At 37.3% G+C, this 22,584-nt stretch overlaps 2 protein-coding genes across 10 annotated transcripts in view; one reads left to right on the forward strand and one right to left on the reverse strand.

The window, feature by feature from the left end:
* The window catches only part of LOC128866947 (uncharacterized), a 111,363-nt gene that overhangs the window by 62,055 nt on the left and 26,724 nt on the right, over window positions 1–22,584 (reverse strand). The window lies entirely within an intron of this gene.
* Window positions 341–17,059, forward strand: LOC128866948 (farnesyl pyrophosphate synthase-like). 2 transcript variants are annotated; one of them, XM_054108016.1, is made up of 8 exons: window positions 341–496; window positions 7,791–8,008; window positions 11,123–11,220; window positions 12,354–12,424; window positions 12,502–12,642; window positions 12,759–13,120; window positions 13,194–13,420; window positions 16,746–17,059. In XM_054108016.1, the coding sequence occupies exons 2-8, from the start codon at window positions 7,800–7,802 to the stop codon at window positions 16,928–16,930; spliced, it is 1,293 nt and encodes a 430-aa protein (XP_053963991.1). In that variant the 5' UTR covers window positions 341–496; window positions 7,791–7,799; the 3' UTR covers window positions 16,931–17,059. The 2 variants fall into 2 exon arrangements, with proteins under 2 accessions (XP_053963991.1, XP_053963992.1); XM_054108017.1 differs by lacking the exon at window positions 341–496 and adding an exon at window positions 5,306–5,368.

Here is a 22,584-nt window from a genome sequence, read left to right on the forward strand (position 1 = left end):
GCTACATACTCGGTAGGCTATGAAAAAAAGAAATATGCATGCGTTTTTAGTTTTGCAAATTACGCGCATTCATCTGTTTCATATTCGCTTTTGTGTATGGGTGAGCGCGTGTGTGTGTGTAGCGATAAAAAAGTGGTCTACAAGCTATCTAGGATCATCTAATAAGAAGGCAAATGTGATCTTGGTTCAGCTCTGAAGTGAATACAACTCTTTGTCATTGCACGCCAATTAATTGCGCGTATCGGGGCGATGTTGAGCATGAGCTTGTTTTAAAGCGGCTAAGCTTTCCTGTGCACTGTACAGTCATATTTTGTCTTTGGTGCACTTCACATGTGCAGTGAATATGTAATTTAGTATTTTTTTACTACAATTTGTAACTTCATTCAAATATTTATATTTTATATATAAAATAAAGTTGCAAGAAACGGGATTAGTTAATATTTGACTTGTGACAAAAAAAAACAAAAATCACACGAAATCACAAACGCAATAAATTGTAAGTAGTAAATTGTACTTTGGCGTAAAATAATATATCACATAATTTCTGTTCGAAAAGACACGCAATTTGTGAATATAGGGTCCGGCACTCGAAGTGTAACCAATTAGGTAGATAGGTAGGTAAAATGGCAAGAGTGCCACAGGCACACTTCAAGTAGCACTTACGTGCCATTTTGATACTATAATGTGGACCATTACCTGTGCAAAGAAAAATTTTTGGGAAGAGAAAACCTTCTACAGCCATCCAGTGCTTTTGATGTAACGGAGGAGAGAAAAGGCTGGAGAATTTCTTCAAGTCATCCCCAAAGGGCACGCTAAGGAATCTCAAGCGCCTAGCCGCCAGAGCCGGACATTTGCAGAGAAAGTTTTCAACATAAATTAAAAAGGTCACAAAGTTAGTTTGGAAAAATGCCCGTTATTGTGAATAAGCTGCGCGAGCGGTCTGAAGTTGGTTACACTTCGAGTGCCAGACCCTGTCAAACAAAAACGGTTAAAGTAATCAAATAAATTTCAATGGCAGTCAGTGCACATTTTCCAATGCCTCGTTCAAACTGCAAAACAATTCCCCAACGGAATCACCTTTCGCTCGGTTATTTTGCAAGCTCGGCTTTATTGCCTCAAACATTTTCTGCGAAATGGCTAAGGGGACTCGTGTCGTGCGCGCAACAAAAAGGCACAAACAGACATTGCAGGTGAATAACGAACTTGAATAACGGTTCAAGAACATGGTTTTTGATCAAGTAGTCGTGCACAAGATGAGACATGCAAGCCCTGCTGCTTTGCTTTGCCAAGGTAACGAAAACACGAGCTTTTCCCCTCATTTGCTGCTTCTTCCGACGACTATTCTCTCTCAACTGATTCAGTGCGCCAACAAACGTACATAAACTCCCATTGACGTGGTAAATAAAAAAACAAAACAAAAAAAAAAGAACACTCAGCAAAGCCTTGATTTTAAATCGTGTTTGTCGTATTTTTTGAGCTTTAGTTCATCTGAGAAGCGCGGGAGTCGAGCCATTCCCAAATCATTGTACATAACGAGTCGAGGGTGTGATACCATAATTGACTCTTTACCTTCGCAATACTCACACAAAAATGTTGGTGTTCTTATAGCAGCATCAAATTCCCCATGCATGTACGGGGAATGCTGCTGGAGTGACAGTGCTTGGCCGGTTATAAATCCAGGTCGTCCCGTTAACCTAGAACCGACTATCGAAGACTAAGAAGAAGAGTATTGTCGGAACGCTCACATTTAGATTTTCGAGTACAGTTCCATAAACTTTTTCGTTTTTTTACTCGTATTCCTAAGTATCAGAGGTGTATGAACGACCGGAGCGAGACAATTCATAAACGAGAGTACGGCCAGATTTAATGAATTTAAACTAACTGACCGAAGCAACGACCTATAAAAAACCATGAAAAATGGTAAATAGTAAATGACAATATCTGCCGGGGTACCTTTTAAACAGAAGTTAACTAAAATATTTATTGCAGCTCATAATGGTACAAACAAAAAAAAAAAATACATAAAAATAATAATAAAAAAAACAATTAGTTGATGTTTTAACATCGAAATCTTTAATATATCCTGCTAATTAAGTATAATTATTTATTTCTTCTTTCTTCAGAATTTAATTTAATGAAATGTTTAATATGAAATCAACCGCGCTTTTAAGATAAGTGTGATAACCAGCTCAAACACAGTTTTTGCAAGGAGAGAAATTAACAGAAATGTGCATAGTATTTAAATTTGCATTTTATTTATTATTTTTATTTTTTGTGCGAATGGAATATTTTTGCCACTTTCGTTCTGTAATTTGATCAAATTATTTTGAAAACTCAAAGCTTGATTGATTACATTGCTGGTTCAACGTCTTTGCATATTACTTTTATTGACATAGCAAAAAACATCCAAAACAGGCTAAAAGTCATAAACAATTTCATGTTATTGATTAACTTTGAATGACCAGAATGAAGGATTGTTAATAAAACACATACTCGTTTTCGTTTTTTTTTTTGTAAATTAAGCAGAAAAAGTTTTTCTAACAGCGGTCGCCGTTCGGCAGACAATGGGAAGCCTCCGAGTGTATTTCTGCCATGAAAAGAGCTGTTTATAAAACATCAGCTGCCGTTTGTGGGCGGCGCAAAAATGTATGCCCCTCCATTTGTTGAACAACATCAAGACGCACGCCACAAATTGGAGAAGGAGCTCGGCCAAATACCCTACAAGGGGTTACATCGTTTTAGCACCAGTATGGCCAGATTACCATTTTCGTAACTTGATTTAGCATTTCTTTTTGTTATTTAATCTCGGAGTTTTAGTTCTTTTTTCATGAGATTTTTCTAGCCTGTTCTAATTAAAATGTAAAGTTTATAAATTTTGTAAAATATACATTTTTTAATAATTAGTTAAATAGTTCACTCAGTTTTATTTAATTTTACTTTTTTTAAACATCTGGTGGCATTGCCCGCGATTGCAGATGTTGTTGGTGTTCTTCTGCTTTCGGCAGTCAAATCTCTCTCTCGCTACTGCAGTGATGCCTAGCTTCGGATATAAAAACGCACTAAAATGCCCATTTAAAGAAAATAAAAGACCAAATTTTTATTGAATCATTTAAAGAACTTTGTATGCGTGACAAATTGTGTTTAAAATGTGCGTTTTTTTTAAATAAATCTGTTATGATTATGTACAATTTAATTTATGAGTTTTTTTGTTAAGCGAGACTCTTTTGTTAAGGGAACGACTTATTTGCTCTATTTGAGGTTATGTAACTAGATAAGGTACTCTTTTAGTAAAAGTGTGGTTATGGTATTTTAGTACTTTCTGGTATTTTGTGGCTTATTTTTACAATGAATACACCTCTGGATGCCCTATGTTCCACTAAGGATTGAGGACCGGACGAAAACGATTACACCTCTATGGTTTTACTCCGCATTCAGTAAATTCAAACGCCTTCTAAAATGTGTAAAAAGGTTTTCAATCTTAAGAACAGTTGAGAGAGGGATATTTAATATTCTTGCATAACTTTAAAAGGAGCAAAAAATTAAATTCACACTTTCAAAATATCAAATTTTATAAGCACCAACTAATTTTCATTAGCACTAAAATCTTCTCAGAGTGGGCTTTTTTAACCTTCTTTTGTATAATAATACAGTTTTTTTTAACTTAAAGTTTTGATAGCTTTAAATAAAAAAAAGAAACAAACACGAAACTTCAAAATTTTCGCATTTTCAGTATAAAAAAGCACTAAATTTATTGCGAAGAGCAAATGGTTGGCAATACTGCAGAACTCGGAAAAACGTGGCGTGACGCACTCTCTGATGGGCGCAATCTTCTTTCTATCATTCTTGGTACATAAGTAGTAGGAGATAGTTTTCGCTGCATCGCTCTCTCCTCTCACACATCGTCCACTCTCTCAACTGCCATCTACAGCAGGACTGTATTGATCCTACTTTAGACAGTCCCATGGATTGAATTATATGAGAGGAAAAACAAACAAGACTACGTTGGATCAAGCTGATGGAGTAGAAGAATATGAGCATGGCATTGTGAGGCGCTCTCTAAACCGATTCAAACAAAATTTTATCTAGCAATTTTCTTTTATACTCTATTATAAAATTATAAAAGCATCACCTATTAAAAAGTTTTGACTGCTTATTTATTTATTTTTTAATTTCAATTATTTGTTATAAAACTAATATAAAATTTATTTTAAAATAATGCCATATTAATTCCAGTTCGAAACTTTGTAAAAGATTCCTAAAAATTCAGTAACTTTCCAACTTTTCATCAGAATTTGGAAGCAAAAATAAGATACGCAGATTTATAGTTCCTTAAATTTTAATATGAAATATAAAATTATTATTATATTAAAGTTAAAAATAATTAGAAGTTACTCAAAATTCTCATGGATTTTTGGTGATTTTTGCGGTAATGCGTATTTTTTCAGTAAACGAGTAAGAAAATCTTGCTTCTTTGAGCAACATCGTCAAGGAAATATATCATCAAAACTCAGCGAGAATTTTTTTTTAGTATGTTGTTGTTGTTGTTGTAGCAGCATAAACATTCCCCATACTTACATACGGGGAATGCTGCTGGAGTGACAGTCCTTGGCCGGATATAGAACCGACTGTCGTTGAAACGTTTATTTTAGTATAATTAAATTTGCTATAAAACTGCAAATCCAAATTTTTAAATTCTGAGTTTTTGAAATAAATAAACAATAAATAAATGTTTAAAAATTTTGTACAAAGTTCCAAATTTAGATTTATTTGGTTTTAGTTATAGAATAAAATATGTTTTTTACAAAAAAACAATTGAAATTAATTATATTATATTAATTATATTAAAAATACAGTGAAAAAATTTCAGGGTTACAACATATTACCATTTAATTCTCTCACTCACTTTGTTTTTTCTATTGAAAAATGAATGAATCTCACTACATTTTATCCCTCTTATTCTGCATTCCAGCATTTGCGTATCTAAATTTAATAAATCATTACGAAATAATAATATAAATTATTAAAAAAGCTTTATCCGCACGAAATTACATCTATGTTCAATTCGAAACCCCCATTTTCCTCAAACGTAATTTGAACCAGCGACTCACTGCATCAAAAAACAAAGTGCGCTCACGAGGCCTCTGTCGCCGATAACAGCGATTCTGTGCCTAACTTTTCGGCGTTTACAGTTACAACATGGGCAGTGCGACGGCAGCGCTGTTAGCACAAAAGTGAGTGACAACTGCCCCACTCTGCATCCATTTTGAATTAGTTCGGATTCAGTCACGAAATGTTTACTATCGCACTAGCGCTGTAGACTTTTTACCGCAGGATACATACACACACACACACGCGCAACTTTAGTACCGTAAGTGGATACGCATAAAATGTTGATGAGAACCCATAAAACTTGGCCATAAAATTATCTAGGGTCATGTAAAAGGAGTTGTTGCAAAAAAAGATGCAGAGATGATAAAAGCCAGTTTTCGCTGCTCCATGATGTCATTCGATTGCGCGTATTGGATGCGCTTGAGTGCGGTTTTATTTAAAAGCTGCTGAATTTCGAGTTCACAGCGCAGTCGCATTTTTTAATTGGTGCATTTCGGTTGTATACTTATTTTTCTTTGGATTATTAAAAAACAATTTTTATTAAATAAAAACAAGTAAGAAAGACTGGATTCGGTGCGGCCCGTGCCAAGGCGCATTCATTAAAGGTGGGGCACTGGACCAACAACAACTGTTTGTATGTTTGGTTGCCACGGCAAAGTAGAAATCTAAGCGTGAATTCGCCTTGTTTCAATCTGTGCTGCGAAACGGAGAAAGAAAACAAAAAACAAATGAGCTGATTTACCGATACCACCTTTAATATATTCGCCTTGACCCGTACCGAACTTTATGTACTCGAGCGCATTCTAGTAAAATTTATTTTGTGCTGGCTGTTCATTTTCAGTGTAAAAAAAAAAGGCATAGATAATAAGAGTTATAGCTTGTAATATCAGCGGGACGAACGGAAATTTAGTCTTGGCATATAAAAAGTTATTGTGGCACGCATATTTAAAAAAAATGTCTTCTTCTTTTTTTGGTGAATTAAGTTTTCTCAAATTTGAGTAATTTTGCGCCGCTCTATTTAAATCAACGTTATTTGAGAAGTGGACGTGGTTATTGACCGATTTCGCTCCCCGTTTCCCTCCCGCGGGACAACCGTTAGGTAGTACTTCACGGTAGTATTCAGCTCATGTCTGAAGTCTGTATTGTTGTACGGCTGGAAATATGGCTGGTCTCTAACACCGTCATACAGAGGCTACAATCCTTCATCAACAAATGCCTGCGCATCATCTGTAGAATATTCTGGCCGAATACCAACAGCAACGATGTACTGTGGAGATCGTCGAATGAGAAGCCCAACCTATGGCATTAAAGGCAGAGAGTGCCGATCGATAGGCCACACACTTAGAAAACCACTAGATAACATCACGAGAATGGCACTGGACTGGAACCCGCAAGGGAGCAGAGGTCGGGGTTGGCCAAAGATTCCTTGGAGAAGGTTGACAGCCCAATTTGCAATGATGCAACTTAGTGAAACCCTTTACCTACTTAGGCTTCAAACTAAGTAGAGACAATCACACAAGCCTCAGCATCGATGAGCGAACTCAAGCAGCTAGCAGATCGCACATGTCCTAACGCAACCCAAACCCGCGTCAAATCGAAACCACTAAACAGGCAATACAAATGTATTCTGTACAAAACCATCACTAGACCAGCTTTATGCAATGGAACTGGATCGTGGACACTAATTGAAGCAGATAAAGCAAAACTGCAAACATTCGAACGAAAAATACTCAGATAAATTTTTGGAGGAATCAAAGACTTCGCTGATTGGCTTAAATATATAAGGTGGAACGACGAATTTGACGAGCTTATAAATAGCGAAATGGTTATACGAGCCATCAAAGCGCACCGGTTAAGATGGCTGGGTCTTTTAACAAGAATAAATGGTACGAGGGCGCAGAAGAAAATTATAGAAACAAGAGAGTTCAAGACTAGAGCAAGAGGAAGACCGAGAACAAGAGGGGTCGACGAACTAGAACAGGACATAAGTAAACCTGGGATATGAAATGGGGGAAAAGTCACAAGCAATCGAGATGTATGGAGGTCCCACGTGCAACAAGCCAGAGCTTGTAAAGAGCTGTAGTGTGAAAAGCTGAAATAAAGAGCCATATTTTGAATCAAACAAGTTAAAGTGGAAAGCATTTTTTTAAATAACATCTAGTCGTGCCTTTTGAAAAACTCTAAGACTTACGGCGACCGCCATAGCCGAATGGGTTGGTGTGTGACTACCATTCGGCAGTGCGAATCTTCGAACATGAAACAGTAAAATGATAAAAAACGTGTTTTGTAAAAGCGGGCGCCCATCGGCAGGCAATGACAAACCTCCATTACCGAAAAATATGCTGTTCAGAGGCGGTATCCCACTATGGGGTCTGGCATTTGTGAGAAAACATCCCCCGATAATTCCCTCATCAAAGTCACTATCCTTCCTACCTAAATAACTTTTTAATCACCTACTAAGTTTCTCTGTAGCTAAACAGTTTTAGATCTCGAGTCCTACTTTTCTTGCCCAGCGATGAAATAAAAATAATCCGTACGTGCGGATTACGCGCCTCGTATCGGCAGTGCGGAGATGTAAAACAAAGTTCGAAATTGCAAAGAAAATTTAAAAAAATTATTTAAAAATTTTTACTAATATATATATCGAACACACATTCAATTTCTCTTATTTTACTTTCTAGGTTAGGAAAATGAAAATGCTTTCACTGATGCGTAAATGGTCCCATATGCCCTCAAGCATCCCGGCAAGTGTCAGCGCCTGCTGTATCAATACAACAAATGCAACTTATTTCCAGCGCACCTATTCAAAGACCTCGGGGACTGTAGAAGATGGCACTCACAATTCTGAGCTATCTGCCATTCACGCTGCTCGTCGAAAAAATTTCGGTGGATCGATACGGTAAGCGGGCGGTGGACTGAAACACAAATAGTACAAGTAACTAGAAACATTTCTCAAATTATCGGATATATTTCTTAGTCATATGGTCAGTGTATCTCACTTCGGACCAACATACAGGGCGCGAAAAATTTTGATCATCTAAACAATTTTCCTTTTTTGTTTTAATGTACCTTGTTTTTGATAAAAATATAGCTTTGTCTAACAAAAATCCTGTAAATACAAATTTCACAGTAAATGCATAAATTGGACAAATTTTCAGCGAAATTTCCATCAGAAAAAAAATTGGGTACGCATTTTTACAACCCATTAAATTTTAATATAATAAAGTGCAAGTAGGCAGATCTGTATGTGTCTGCAGCGACAGCAAAGCTGCGTTCATGGCCTTAGGGCAGACCTCTAACCACTTCAAGCGTAGTTGAGTCCTGTAAACTCAGGCTGAAGTATGTCCTGATGGTCGCGCGTAACGAGACCTCTGACTCTTTATCTAGAATGAGCTCTGAGGCCCGGAGCCCGTTCTACCACTCCCTTCTGCAGTCATCAAAGCCACGGTTAGCAAACGGATTACCTCAACCCACAAGCGATCTTGGCAGGCTGAGAGAGGCTGCAGATAGACAAAACTGATGTTACCTGTCATGTCCGACCGACTGTCACAGATCCTCCTGCCATTAAGTAGAAACACTTTCTATGGGCGATGCACATGGAAAAGGTAGGCATCTCAGACAGTGAACTCTGCCCAACATGTGGGGAGGAGGATGAGACGGTGGATCACTTTCTGTGCGTCTGTCCGGCATTCGCTGAAATCAGAATTGACATCTTTGGCACTGATGTGTTAAGAAGCGACCACCTCGGCTCCTTGGCACTACAATATCTACTTAGATTTCTTCGAAGGTCGGGTAGATTTAAAGGAAAAGGAAAGGAAAAGCAAATCTCGCAAATCTCCAGGCGCATTAAACTACGAATATTTGGCTAATGCGTGAAGTCCGTATTGTTGTACGGAAGCGAAACATGGCTGCTCTCTAACACCATCACACAGAGGCTACAATCTTTTGTCAAAAAATGCCTCCGCATCATCTGCAGAATATTCTGGCCAAACGCCATCAGTAACGACGCGCTGTGGAGATTAACGAATGAGGAACCCACCTTAAAACCCACCCACGTTTTAAAATGTATATTTTTTCGGGGGCTGTATGTATAAAAACATTCGAAGATTGAACCAAGCTTATTGTGGTTATATTTTTCTTTGAAAACCCAGCCGTAAGGCAATGTCAAAAATCGTATTTAATCGGCATCGTTAGCCTTATTGAAAACTTTCGCCACCCTGTACTTGCCAGTCTGAACTTTCTCACCACTCGCTGATGATTGACTGCTAATGCCAACGGGCCAGAGATGTTAATGCCTTATGACTTATATTTAAAAGTGATAAGTGATAAGCTACCATCTCCTCGCTTCTAAGCTTCATCGAGTCTTGCCATTAAATGCGGCATCTAAAATATGTTGACGTGGAGTAACAACAAATCTACAGAATATTTGCTACGGGCAGCGAAACACAGATTTTCATGTTTCTTATTTGCAACTTAACTGTGAAGTAGGAGTTTGCTTTAAGGAGTAAAATTGACAAGTTGCCAGCATCGAAATCACTCCAAATAACAGCGACCCGGTCTTATTCCCATAAGTTAAGGAGTATCGGTGGTCTAGAGCTCGAAAATTTAGGGTATTTGCAGGAATTTTTTTTTACAAGAAAAAAAAAAAATGAAAAACGGAAAATGAAAAATTGTTTAAGCTTTTTATTTAACTACTTTTACATACAAAAAAGAAGAAACGATAAAAAAATTTTTAAATAAAAAAAAAATTAAAAAATTAAATTATTTTTATTTATTTTTATTATTATTATTAAAAAAATTAAATTTTTTTTTTTAGTTTTAAAAAACATTTTAAATTTTTTTATTTAATAAAAATTGTTGTTTGTTATAATTTTAAAAAACATTTAACAATTTTTTTTTTATTTTTTAATTTAAAAGTTTTTTTTAATTTTTTTTGGTTTTTAATTTTTGTTAAAGAAGTTAAACAAAAAAAAATTTTCAAAATTTTTTTGTTTTTCTTTTTGGCTCTTTTATTTATCTGAAACACAATAAAAATTAATTAATCAGTATGACTGTAGCTATGTCCCGCTATTAGAATACAAAAAAAAAATTTTTGTTTGACTAAATGGTGCGGTTTTGAATTTGACACTCTAAAAAATGGGTTTTCTCAGTTTTTTAATAAAAAACGAAATAATTGAAATAATATGATTCTAGTACGGACGATAGTCATTGGTGTTGTGAACCACATACTAAAATTTCAGACGATTCGTTTTGTTTTTGTTTCTTTTGACAGCACCAGGCCGAGCCAACCTAAATCCCATCAGTCTTCTCCATTATATATACAGCTTTGGCTGACTGAAGATATCTTCCTGTTGGAGGTCTCATAATGGTATCAAAACGGTGCTTTAGTGGTCCTTGGGGTGAAAGTGGTACTTGGACCATATCACCTACCTACACCAGGCCGAAAAAGCTCGTTTCGAGAAAAACGAGTTTAAAGTTTGAGACACAGGAGCGCGCGGACCGGACCGCTCTCTACCTAGTCAATGGGCTGTAGATGCTAAATGGTGGTTAAGTTTCAAGGGCCGGTGTTGATTTTGAATAAAATACCATTTTTTTAGGAAATTATTATCATATCTCTTTATTATGATAAAATTGGTATGGCTCAATTACGTATGGAACAAAATATCGGCCAAATGGCCGCCGCGGCCCCTGCGGCACACCTCCATCTTTTTCTTTCAAATAACCCCAAAGAAAGAAGTCCAACGGTGTCGTGGACGTTTAGGTGTGGTTCACATTCAACATCGGCCCTTGAAATTTAACCACCCTTTATAATATAGGGAATTTCTGCATGGAAATTTTACAGTATATTCTTAAGAAGCTATACTTTCGAAATATCGAAAAAACAAAAAATCGTTTTTTTTTGAAATTTGTAGACCACAGGGAGCCCTTAACAATTTTTTTTTCTTGCAACAAGAATTTCTTTATTTGATGAGTTTAATGTTAATTTTTTTTATTTACTAATCCGCCCTTCTAGCGCTTTATCAACATTGGAGAGTCATCATCATCCTTCAAGTGCAACTTGCTTGAAAATGACGAAAGATCAGATCCGTGAATTTATGGCCGTCTATCCAGGTATACAAATAATCAACTAAGTAAATATACATTACTCAGTAATACTTATGAAAAGAAAATATTCAACGAGAACAACTCAAAATATAACAGATCAAGCAGGTATTCTTCGGTTGGTTGTTGCAGAATAATGTCATTGTAGGTGACTATCATTGCTGTGTGTGCCGCGTTTTAAGTCCATTGAGTTATTTGAGAATCCATTGAAAATCCATTGAGAATATGAAATAATAAATTTCTAATAGTTGCAGAAATTTATTTTCTAAAGAGCATAATTTCATCGTGAAAAAGCTACTCATACAACGCACAATGCTCTCATTTATAAGACAAAATGGAGTGTTGGTGGAGAGAGATAACCGTACAAGCGAACAAATAGTGCAATGCAGATATGAGCTACCGCCGCTCATCTAGTACGGCAAGCATTTTGTTGACATTGTGCTCTCTTGGGATGTTGGTTGTGCACTCCACTTGGCAAGTCTACGTACTTAAATGATCTCTTCTATAGCTCTCTGTGTGATAACCGACCACTGAAAAAGGCAGATATATCAATATATTCAATCCTATATGAGTAACAAGAACTACTCCTCAAAAGAAGCTATAGAAAGGGATATCGAAGCGTATTTTGGCTCCAAGCACAAACAATTTTTTGAGCAGGGAATTTAAAATTTGCCTAAACGTTGGGAAGACATTGTAAATAATGAAGGAACATATAATATATTATTATATAATACATTTTTGATTAATAAATACTTTAAACATCTTTTATATTAATTTTAAAAACACCTTTAAAAAACGCACGAACTTATGGACTGTCCTGATAGTAAATATAATAATATAGGAAACGATAGTAAACTTAAAAGCGTTAAACTTAACGACTCTATACAGATGAAATGGCTTTATATGGGCAATTAGCTTTATTATAGAGCCAAAATACAATTTTATGCGAGAGGCTCTCGGTACTTTACTTTGTCAGAAAGCATCAACGAAGCGCACCACCGATTGAGGGAAGTTGAGCTCTGGGTATTTTGTAATAGACATTTTACTGTTTTTCTCTCAGTCTTCATTCCTCATTTCCATATCGTTTCATGTGCTTATAATACCAGTTTCCCTGTGTCTAAACGTTTTTCCTACATTTACAGATATTTTGCGTGATCTTACTGCGTTAGCTGATAAGTACGATAGCAAAGAGGCAGCGGAATGGTTTAAAAAGGTAACCAGTACTCATTATTCAGTGTCAATTTCAGTGAAATGAAAACTCCACCTTAACTTTTCTTTTCTAATTAACAGGCGCTGGAGTATAATTTGTCACTTACCAATACAAAAAATGGTCTAATCACCGTTGTGACTTACAAAAGCTTAGTCAAGGGCGATGAACTCACTGCCGAAAAATTGAAATTGGCTCTCATACTGGGCTGGTGTATTGAACTGGTAGGCATTTCACATCGCCACACACTTCTGCCACACTTCTTTTCCAATCATACCAACATCTTAATTTCTTACAACATGAAACCACCTGATTTTCTGTACTTTCATATACTCCGCAGCTGCATTGCGCTCTCTTCATTACCGATGATATCGTGGACAACAGCACCAGACGTCGTGGCCAGCCATGTTGGTATAAATTGGAAGACGTTGGCCTCAATGCTGTCAACGATGCGTTAATAATGGAAAATGGCGTCTATGAACTATTGAACAAACATTTTCGCCACTTGGACTGCTATGTGCATCTGATGGAATTGTTTCATCACAACACCTTCAAATGTATGGGTGGACAGTCATTGGATATGCTCATTAGCAAACAGAATATCAGCACTTTCACTATGGACACATACAATTCGATCGTTGCGACTAAAACTTCTTGCAATTTTCTCTACTTACCCGTAGCGCTGGGTTTGAGTTTGGCTGGGTGAGCAAAACTACTTATGAGTGGTAATAAAAGTTGGTATATGAATTTTTTAAATGATTGATGCAATTTTTAGAGTTAAAGACCAGAAAGTTTACGATGAATGCAAGGCGATTACATTTGAGGTGGGTGATTACAGCCAAGCACAAAATGATTATCTCGATAGTTTTGGTAATCCAGACTTCACTGGCAAAATTGGCACAGACATACAGACCAATAAGTGCTCCTGGTTGGCGGTGATGTGCATGGAATTGGCAAACCCGGAACAAAAGGCTATCATGGAGGAGTGTTACGGACAAAATGGTAGGTATAAAGAAATTATATATAAAGTTACAGTAGATTAGATTTGTGGGGGTTTGGACAAGTGCCAAGCACTCAGTCAGGAGACCATTGTACTACACCCGGATAGATTTCAGTAGAAAGAATAGAGATAGGAAAGATAAAATGTGGGTGGTAAGACGGATAAATTAGTTTGCGGTCACTCTTCCACAAATGAATCCAAGATCATTGATGAATCTTAAAAGATTGACGAATCTTAAGAGATCCGGAAGAGGAAGAGTATGAACTTTATCCATACTCAGCATATCGCAACCCAATATCCTAAGTCTGATTCTGGAAAACGCCGGACAGCTACAGAAAAAATGCTCTGCAGTGTCGTCATCCTCAAGACACGATAGGCATATCGGGCTGTCGACGACCCCATGGCAACCATATGCCGGTCACAGGCGTTGTGCCTTGTGATTACACCCACCAGCACTCTCAGGTCCTTCCTGCTGAGTTTTAGGAGAAAGGTCGCTATTTTCCTGCTTGGTTCTGTCACATAGCACTTGGCTACTCTGCACGAGTTCAACGCAGACCAACGTCCTCTATGGGTAGACCTCATGAAGTCGTCAATCCATAAATGAATCGATGCGGAATTGACACCTAGAAAGGGTTCAGGGTCTAGTGGCATACTTGCAGAGCCTTCATTAGTCACATACTTACATAAATACAACTAATTGGCTTTCAAAGAACATTGCGATGAGGAAAAATAAGAGCGAATAAGTTGACACAGTTCAGGAGCTTGAGGGGTTTAGCTAAGTTACGGTAGATGGCTCGCCACGGAGGTGGTACGTACTTGGGTAGTCACTGAATAGTCAGACACTGGACAGTCACTTATAAAGCTAAAGAGGACAGCTTAAGGGGTAAGAATAAAAATTGCATACTTCGGGAAATAGATTTCGAAAGCTCTCAATCAGCGGATTCGAATCCGGAAGCTTTTTACGATCTTTTAAATTAATTTAATTCAATACGAAATTTAAATTCAATGCACGAAAATACAATCCCTCGGTCATGGCTGAGATTTTTGAAAGGGCACTTCGGCTGTAATCAGTCGCTGGACTGCCAGTTGCGGCCTCATGGTCAACTCTGACAAAACGGGTCTGATGGTGCTATTTACCAGAAAATATAAGCCTTTCAACTTTTCAAATTAAACAACTGCTTTCATCGGAAGTTAGGCATCTTGGAGTGCTATTTGACTTCAAACTCCATTGGAAGCCACACATTGAAAAGCGGGCAAATAAGGCCAGGGTAGCCTTCTACTCCTGCAAATTTCGGTATTCGGCAAAAAATGGGCACTCAAGCCATAGTTCGTGCCTTGGATGTGCAACGTAGTAGTTCTACCAATTTTAACGTATGGCTGCCTGGTTTGGTGGAAACTTATTCGTCGGAAGGGCTATATCACTGGGGAGGGTGCACAAGACTGCATGTATTAGCATCACCGGAACATGTAGAACTTACCCCAGTGCTGCCCTGAATGTCATTTTGCTCTTACTTCCCATCGACTTTTACGTTGTTTCCAACGCAGCTCAAAGTGCAATCAGGTTAAAGGAGGTTGGCGTCTGGAGGCAATCTCTCAAGGGACATGGTCGCATTTTTGGGCAGATCTCTATATTCGCAAACTGGAGTTTGAGGGTCATGCCAAGGCAATCCTTCCCAGGGTAGGCAGGGTAGAAAGTAGGGGTAAATCTATACCGATGCTGGTACCTTTGTCTTCACTGACGGCTCCAAGATGGATTCGGGAGTCGGAGCAGGGATCTTCTCCAAATCTTATCTATTTCCTTAAAACTGCCGAGTACTGCTAGTGTTTTTCAGGCAGATCCTGCCGGGAACGTGGCAGCGAGTGAGATATTAACGTTTTTTCCGATAGTCAAGCCGTGATAAAGGATCTGTCGACGCCAAGGTGCAGATCTAAACTAGTCAATAGGAGATCAAATCTCTTGGGTGTGCAGTTAACATTTTACTGATCTAGATTCCTCAACATAGGAACAAAAAAGGAAATTAAAGTGATGATGAGCTTTCCAGGAAGGGAACTGAATTTGTCTCAGAGACCTCCTATCCGGTCATCGGCCTCCCCCTCACTGTTGTTAAAGAGGAATTGCACAACTTATTTCTCAGGGAAAGCTCCGTTTCTAGTTCACTTGCTAATTCGAAAACCCTGTGGCCTCAGTACAATAGATGGAGAGCTCGGAAGGATCTGGCGACTCCACGCCATTCAATTTTCAAACTCGTAGCTGTGTGCGTACCGGCCATTGGTTAGCTAGATTTACCATTTAAACCCCTTTGCAGCCCTTAAGGGCTCGTCATAGGAGGCGACTGTAGAGGACTTTCTCTGTAAATGTCCGGGTTTGGCAGCTAGACAATTAAAGTCATTGGATGCTCCCCTCTTTGACAGCCTGGGGTAGTGCGCTAACCTAAATCCCATCAATTTTCTCCATTACATCTACAACTCTGGCTGACTGTAGATATCTGCCTGTTGGAGGTCTCATATTGGCATCAAAATGGCGCCATTTACTTGGTGAGTGCCAGAGTGGTACTTCAACCATTTCACCTACCTACCTACAATCTGGCGACATCTGGGAAGTAGACACAAAGCTTGAAGCCTCGAATTTTCGAAAAACAAATGACCCAATCACGCCTCCAGATCGCTGTGGCTTTCGGCTAATATGCTTTCACTTAAATTACACAGTAGTTGGTGTGGCCACGTTGTGGATCGTGCCAGACAACTTCAATTTATCGACAAAATTCGTAATAGCGACCTCAGATCATGGTTATCCAATGCGTTCGTCAGCCAAAAAGTGCCAGTCCAATAAAGTATTTCATCCATGAGATTGACTCACAAATATTCGTCGAACACCGCCTACTTCGATTCCGAAGACCGAAGAGCCTTTCAAGGGCTATTCAGGTTTTGTATTTTTTAGATCAGTCTAATCTGTTTCAAGTTGTAATAAAACGATGTTTGCTGTGGCAAAAGTTTGCTCCGCTGTCATTTATTAAAGCGGACATTTTTTAAAACTTTAAGGCGCTGCGCTTGATGGTGGCTGAATGAAAAAACGCGACGCGACGAAAAAACGCGAAAAGTTTGACGGCCTTTAAACGAAAGAAATTAGCAAGAAGCCGTGTATTTATAAGTAAAAAGGCTCAAATAAGGACGGTAATGCATCTCAAAATTTTTTAGGATAATTGAGGGAAAATATGAAAATGTATAAGTGCTTTTTGTTGCTTTATTTTTTTTTTTTCCTAACCGAATTAAAATAAGCGGGAAAACAAATTCAAAGCGTCATTCTGTAACCACATCTCTCCATTTTAGATCCAAAGAAGACTGCACGAGTTCAACAACTCTACGAGGATATGGACATGCCCAGAATCTATGCCAAATACGAAGAAGAAACATACAACAGGATTAAGATGCGTATTGAGAATACATCGGAGGAGGCGCTGCGTGAAGTTTTCTTGGAAATACTAAACTTTGTCACTCTAAGAGGCATCAAATAAGCAGAACTGGCTTCGGCAAAAGAAAGGAAATAATTCCATTAGGAGTAAAAAATTAAATTTTCTATATGTAAGAATTTTACATAAGTTGACACATGGCATTATATTTTTTCGAGAAAGTGGGATTTCATATCATAAAAGTATATATTCAACAAAAATGCTGGTTTGTATAAGTATCAATGGATCTATTGGTAAAAGAGAGATAGAATATCATAACGACAAGGGGAAAGTATCAGTATTTTCCCATGGCTAGAACGAAAATGTGTAGTTTAATGAGAATAGTGATGATGCTAAGATGGTTACTTAAATGATAGTCAGCTGCCTTGTAGGGGATGAAATATATATGCATGTATGTGTACATGTAAGTAATGAAAAAATGGATGCTATTTTTCGAAATCAAATTGAATATTTTTCCCTAAAGTTTCAAGGGATAATAGAATAGCTGAAAAATAAGTTCTATTACTCATATTTTTAATTAAACGGTCTTTTTAAACGTTTTTAGGATTGGTTCCCAAATTTTATGAAGTACGGCATTAGCTGAAGTATCAGATATTAGGCAGCTTGAAATCGTTAGAGTCAGTAAGCAACTAGCAGCCAAGTCAGCATTGAGGCTCAGGAACTTTTCTTCATAGCATTGAAGAGGTCTGCTGAACTTAACAAAATTTATTAAATCCACAAGTTGGTTCGGAGAAGACTCAGTACGAGTAAAGTACGAGCTCCAGCGGTATCACAATGGGAGTAGGCTGTGCAACGAACAGCGGCACTCAGAGTTATCTCAGTCTACCGCACTGTCTCAGGCGCGGCGATTTTTTTGATCAGCGGTCAGACCTAATGGTACGGGAACGAATGGATGCGTGGGACTCCAAGAAGAAACACGTCATCACTAGTTTCTCAGAACGGAGATGCCAAACCATGCTGCGGTGGCAAAGCCGGTGGGACACTGAACCGAGTGGCAGATGGACGGCGAAACTAATACCATCAATTGACAAATGGGTCCAAAGGAACTTCGGTGAAGTGAATTACTTCTTAACTCGGTTCCTCTCCTCTGCCACGGATACTTTCGGAGATATCTATACCATATGGGTAAGTTAAGTGATCCCAAGTGCATATACTGCGAAGCGCTGAGCGATGACGCTGAACACAAGTTTTTAGCTGTGACAGATACATATCTCGCGGAAAGAGATGCTCTGAGGAAGCAGATTGGCGACATCGCGCCGAGGAACATAATCAACAAAATGCTCGAATTCGAGGACAACTGGAACGCGGTAAAGAAATACATCGAGAACGTACTATGAAAAAAAAAGATTCACCTCGACACAGTGTAACAAAGCGAAGCCGCATAGATAGAGACACAAGAAGACGAGTTTATAGCAGGAAAAGTGGCTACAAATATGGTGGACCCAGACGTGAGTGAATAGAACTGGTCCTTTATGGATGCCGTTCTGGGCCCTTCCGAAGTAATATAGAAAGCAGTTCCGGGAAGGGTGTCTCCCCGGAAGGAGTGAAGGGATCGTTTTAGTGGCCACACCACACGTCGCAGTAGACGACGGTCGCAGTAAGTGCGAATGTATTTTGAACGCTACCTCACACCTAAGTGTATCGGGTGACACCCACTCAGCCCAACCTAACCTAATCTACAACAACAACAACGCACTGAAATACTACAAATGCGGTCTTTTATATCAACATTCGTTCACTTTAGAAAAAGACTTAACTGAAATGCTGCCTCAGATTCCTAATTCTGATTTTATACAGGGCGGCACATTTTTAGAGGGAGTGAAAAGTAGTTTCTTCCTCATCACCTTCAGCGATGTTTACGAGGATACACATACATATGTACATGCATATATAGTACGTACATGCATACATGTAATTACGTATGTACATATGTATGTACGTAGCCTTTTGGTATGTTGTTCTAGAAAGTTGTTGTGAATATTAAAAAAAAGATCTTCCTAAAAACTATGTGAAGTAATTCACAATTAAGACATTTAACGCCTCAAATTTAGTTGAAAAAGTGCCATTTTTTGTCTCAACTAATTTTTCCCATTCCTTTAGTTTAATTGTGTCTGAATGTTGATTAGCTTGTCTAAGGTTTGCTGCGAATATTGTTTACACCGTTTAGGTATATTTGTATGACTACACATTCATACATACATACATACATACATGTGTACATAGTTCGATAAGTGCTCATAAAGTTCGCTACTTGCTGATTTTTACTCTCTTTTTGTTATTTTTATTTCTTGTTGTTATTATTATTTTGCATATTTCACTTGTTGATAATTCACAGTCGCTCAGTATCAATCATAAACACTTTCATATGATATCTCTGAGTAAATAATGTGTGTACGAATACATACATATTATATATATGTGTGTATGTAACGCATGAACTCACACGCACACGTACATACAGGAGCAGTTACACGTACTCTTATATATGGATACCCCACAGGAAAAATTGCGAGTCTCAAGTAAGAAATAGTTTCGTATCAAATATTTCGCGATTGGTTTGAGGACAGTTTCATATGAGACAAAGAACTTTAAAGTACTGGGTGTCTGTGTAAACGTGAAGAGAGAAAAAAGTTTTCATTTTTGTTTTCACAGAAATTTGTCACTCTGTCTTTTTTAGACGCGATTATTTTGCAATTCTCATTTGTGACACGATAAAAATGTTCCGTTTCCATTGTAGCCATGAAACTTTTGCATTCAAATTTCAAATGGCATTTGTTTCGAAGCTGGATTAAATTTGTTGTTGTTTGTTAGAGTAAATTTAAAGAAAATATGCCGCAAATAATTATTTTGCTTGATTGGGAGCAAAGAGTTCGTGATGACGAAAGATAAGATAACTATTTTTAGTACATTTAATCCTTATCAAAATAATTTTCTGTTTTTTTTTAATTTTAAAATTATTTTTAAAATTTTTTTTATTACGAATTTGGTTTTTACAAATACCTTTATTTTTTTAATTTTTATTTTTATGTTATTTATTATTATTATTTTTTGTATGTATGTGTACATGCAAGCAATGAAATTTATTTTAATTTTCTTTTTTTAATTTTTTTTTTTTAATTTTTTTTTAAATTTTTTTTTTAATTTTTTTTTTTTTTAGTTTTTTTTATTAAGAGATTTTTTATATATTTCTTTTATTTTTTATCTTTTTAAATTTTTTATATCTTTTTTTAATTAAGCAAAAAATTTTTAATAATAATAATTTAGAATTTGTTTTTTATTTACTACTTTACATTTTTAAATTTGTTTTATTTACTTAATTTTTTTTAATTTTAGAAATTAAGTTTTTAAAGAGTAATTTTTTTTTTAATTAAATTTTTTTTGTTTAATTTTTTTATTAAGAGTTTTTTTATAAATTTCTTTAATTTTTTAAATCTCATCTCGGCTAATGTCCGTATTTGTTGCTTGCGCTCTATCTTTTTTCGACAAAACTATGCAATTAATAAATCAGCTGTTCAGTAATCCTCGTAACAGCCGTCTGTTACACGATAAAATTTAATCAGAATTAACTGCACCAGTAATCCCGATCAACGCCGCCATATTTCTAATCTATAAGCTTTCAGTCGCTTGTGGCGCTCGAATATTTTTGAGTATGGGACAAATAATTATTTATTATAATAAAAGATTTATCAAGTCTAACACAAATGTTAATCGCAGCTCTTTGTTTCAAACCAATTTTCCGAAGAAGTACAAAACATACTAATAAAGATGACGCAATAACTGAAAGTTATTTCGATGGCTCCATAAGTTTTTGTTTACACAAAATTCGTTTCTTTTGAAGTAGAGAGTGTACAGGGGCTTTCAAGTTAGTTTTTTTGTATTTTTAATGCAAATTTAACATTTTTTGCGACCAAATAACTGCAAAATATCGTATCCCTGACATTTCATGTACAATAAATTGATTGTTTGGACGTGTGGCAAATCGCCTTATTCTTCGTCCTATTGGAATAGTAAATCGTCTTCAGTGCCTTCAGCTGATTCCTTCAAAATTCGTTCACAATAGGCAAAAAACTTGATAATCTCATAACTCGACATCGCAATCTGTTGATGGTTAACGTGTTCCCAGCTGTATTGTCGAAGAAAAATAGCCCAATAACATAGACCACAATAGCCACTATAATCCCACGAGAGGAATATAAAGGCGTTTTCATGTAGCTGTGTAGCTTTCCTATGTTCCAAATGCAATTTCGTTTGCCTATGCACCGCCATAGCAATTCGCTTACAAGTTTTTGTCAACCGCTATCTAAAGATCATATTCCGAATTTTCAGGCTAAAAATAATGTCAAACAAGGAATTTCTCGAAAAAGCAAACATGGAGCCGCTGGATATTTGGATTATAAAACAGAAATGGAAATGAATTGGTCACACTTTACGCAAAGAAGACGGTAATATAGCAAAGAAGGCAATGGAATGGAACCCACTCACAGCGAGCGGAAGACCGTCTGGCAGACCAAGGGAAACCTGGAAAAGAATTGTGGATCACGAATCCGCTCAACACGAGTTAAGTTGAAAGCAGGAGGGAAACAATAATGATGTGGCAAGGATGATAGATCACCAGGCTCGGACAACCGCAGCAAAATTGTGAGAGTAACTTTGGCGGTTACCTTACGGGGAACTCGGCAGCAGAATTCTGCTCGCTCATTTCACACGTATTGACACACTCATCCATTCAGTCGCTGTTCAGCAGGCAAGGAAGTGAGAGGAGTGAAGACAGAGCTCATTTTTTTTCGTATATCACCAACACAATGCAGTTTTTTTCTAAGCAAATCGCTACCATGCCAATCAGCTGATTCCTTTAAAATCGCTGAGAGCCATCTAACGTTCGGAGGTTGGTCACATCTCTGCATTCTGTACATCGTGCGTTTATGCGACTGAGTCTGAACGAAAGACCAGGCGGTTTTTCCTGCATGAAATTGTCTGTGTTGCAGATGACCGATTGGAAATATACACCATTTTGTGAAATGCATGCGCGTTTCACAGGTCCACCATTTTTGTAGTGAACTATAATTATTTGTGTACGCTTCTCGTTCGAAATCAAACTCAAATTCAGTAAAATGTAAATTTTTCACTTAACATCTATCAAAAGAGGAGACGACATCGAAGCAACTTTGCTAAAAAAGAAACTCGAACTTGAAAGACCCTGTGCTATGCTTGTTTGTATGTATGTATATGTATGTATTTCATAAGCTAACTCAAATCGAGAGTAACGCGCTCTGCGGTCTTTCCGCCACAGACCAGTTTGGACCGGTCTAATGTATGCATACTTGGGCGCTTATCGCACTTTCTATAGCTTATCACAAAAATTCGTAGGTACTTTTGTATGCACATATTTATTTATGACTGTTTTTACAAGTTTCAATATGTTGTATATACATACATACATTTATTTTATTCAAAAAGATAGCAACAAAATATTAATTTAGCACTCGCTTCCTACTGGTTGATGTCCTCGCAAGAAAAAGTGCTGACATCACCGCCTCCCGAAATATGCGACTACAGCAGCCGTGTAAAGCAGCGCGGATTTGGTGTTGAATTGATGGGGGAAGAGAGAGAGAGTTCATTAGGAAGTACTCACTCCAGTGGACGAGTGTCGCGTCCGTCCGCAATGCTCTTCAAAATGAGATTCTGCTTTATATCACTCC

Source organism: Anastrepha ludens, chromosome 6, assembly GCF_028408465.1.
Source record: "Anastrepha ludens isolate Willacy chromosome 6, idAnaLude1.1, whole genome shotgun sequence".
Classification (NCBI taxonomy): domain Eukaryota; kingdom Metazoa; phylum Arthropoda; class Insecta; order Diptera; family Tephritidae; genus Anastrepha; species Anastrepha ludens.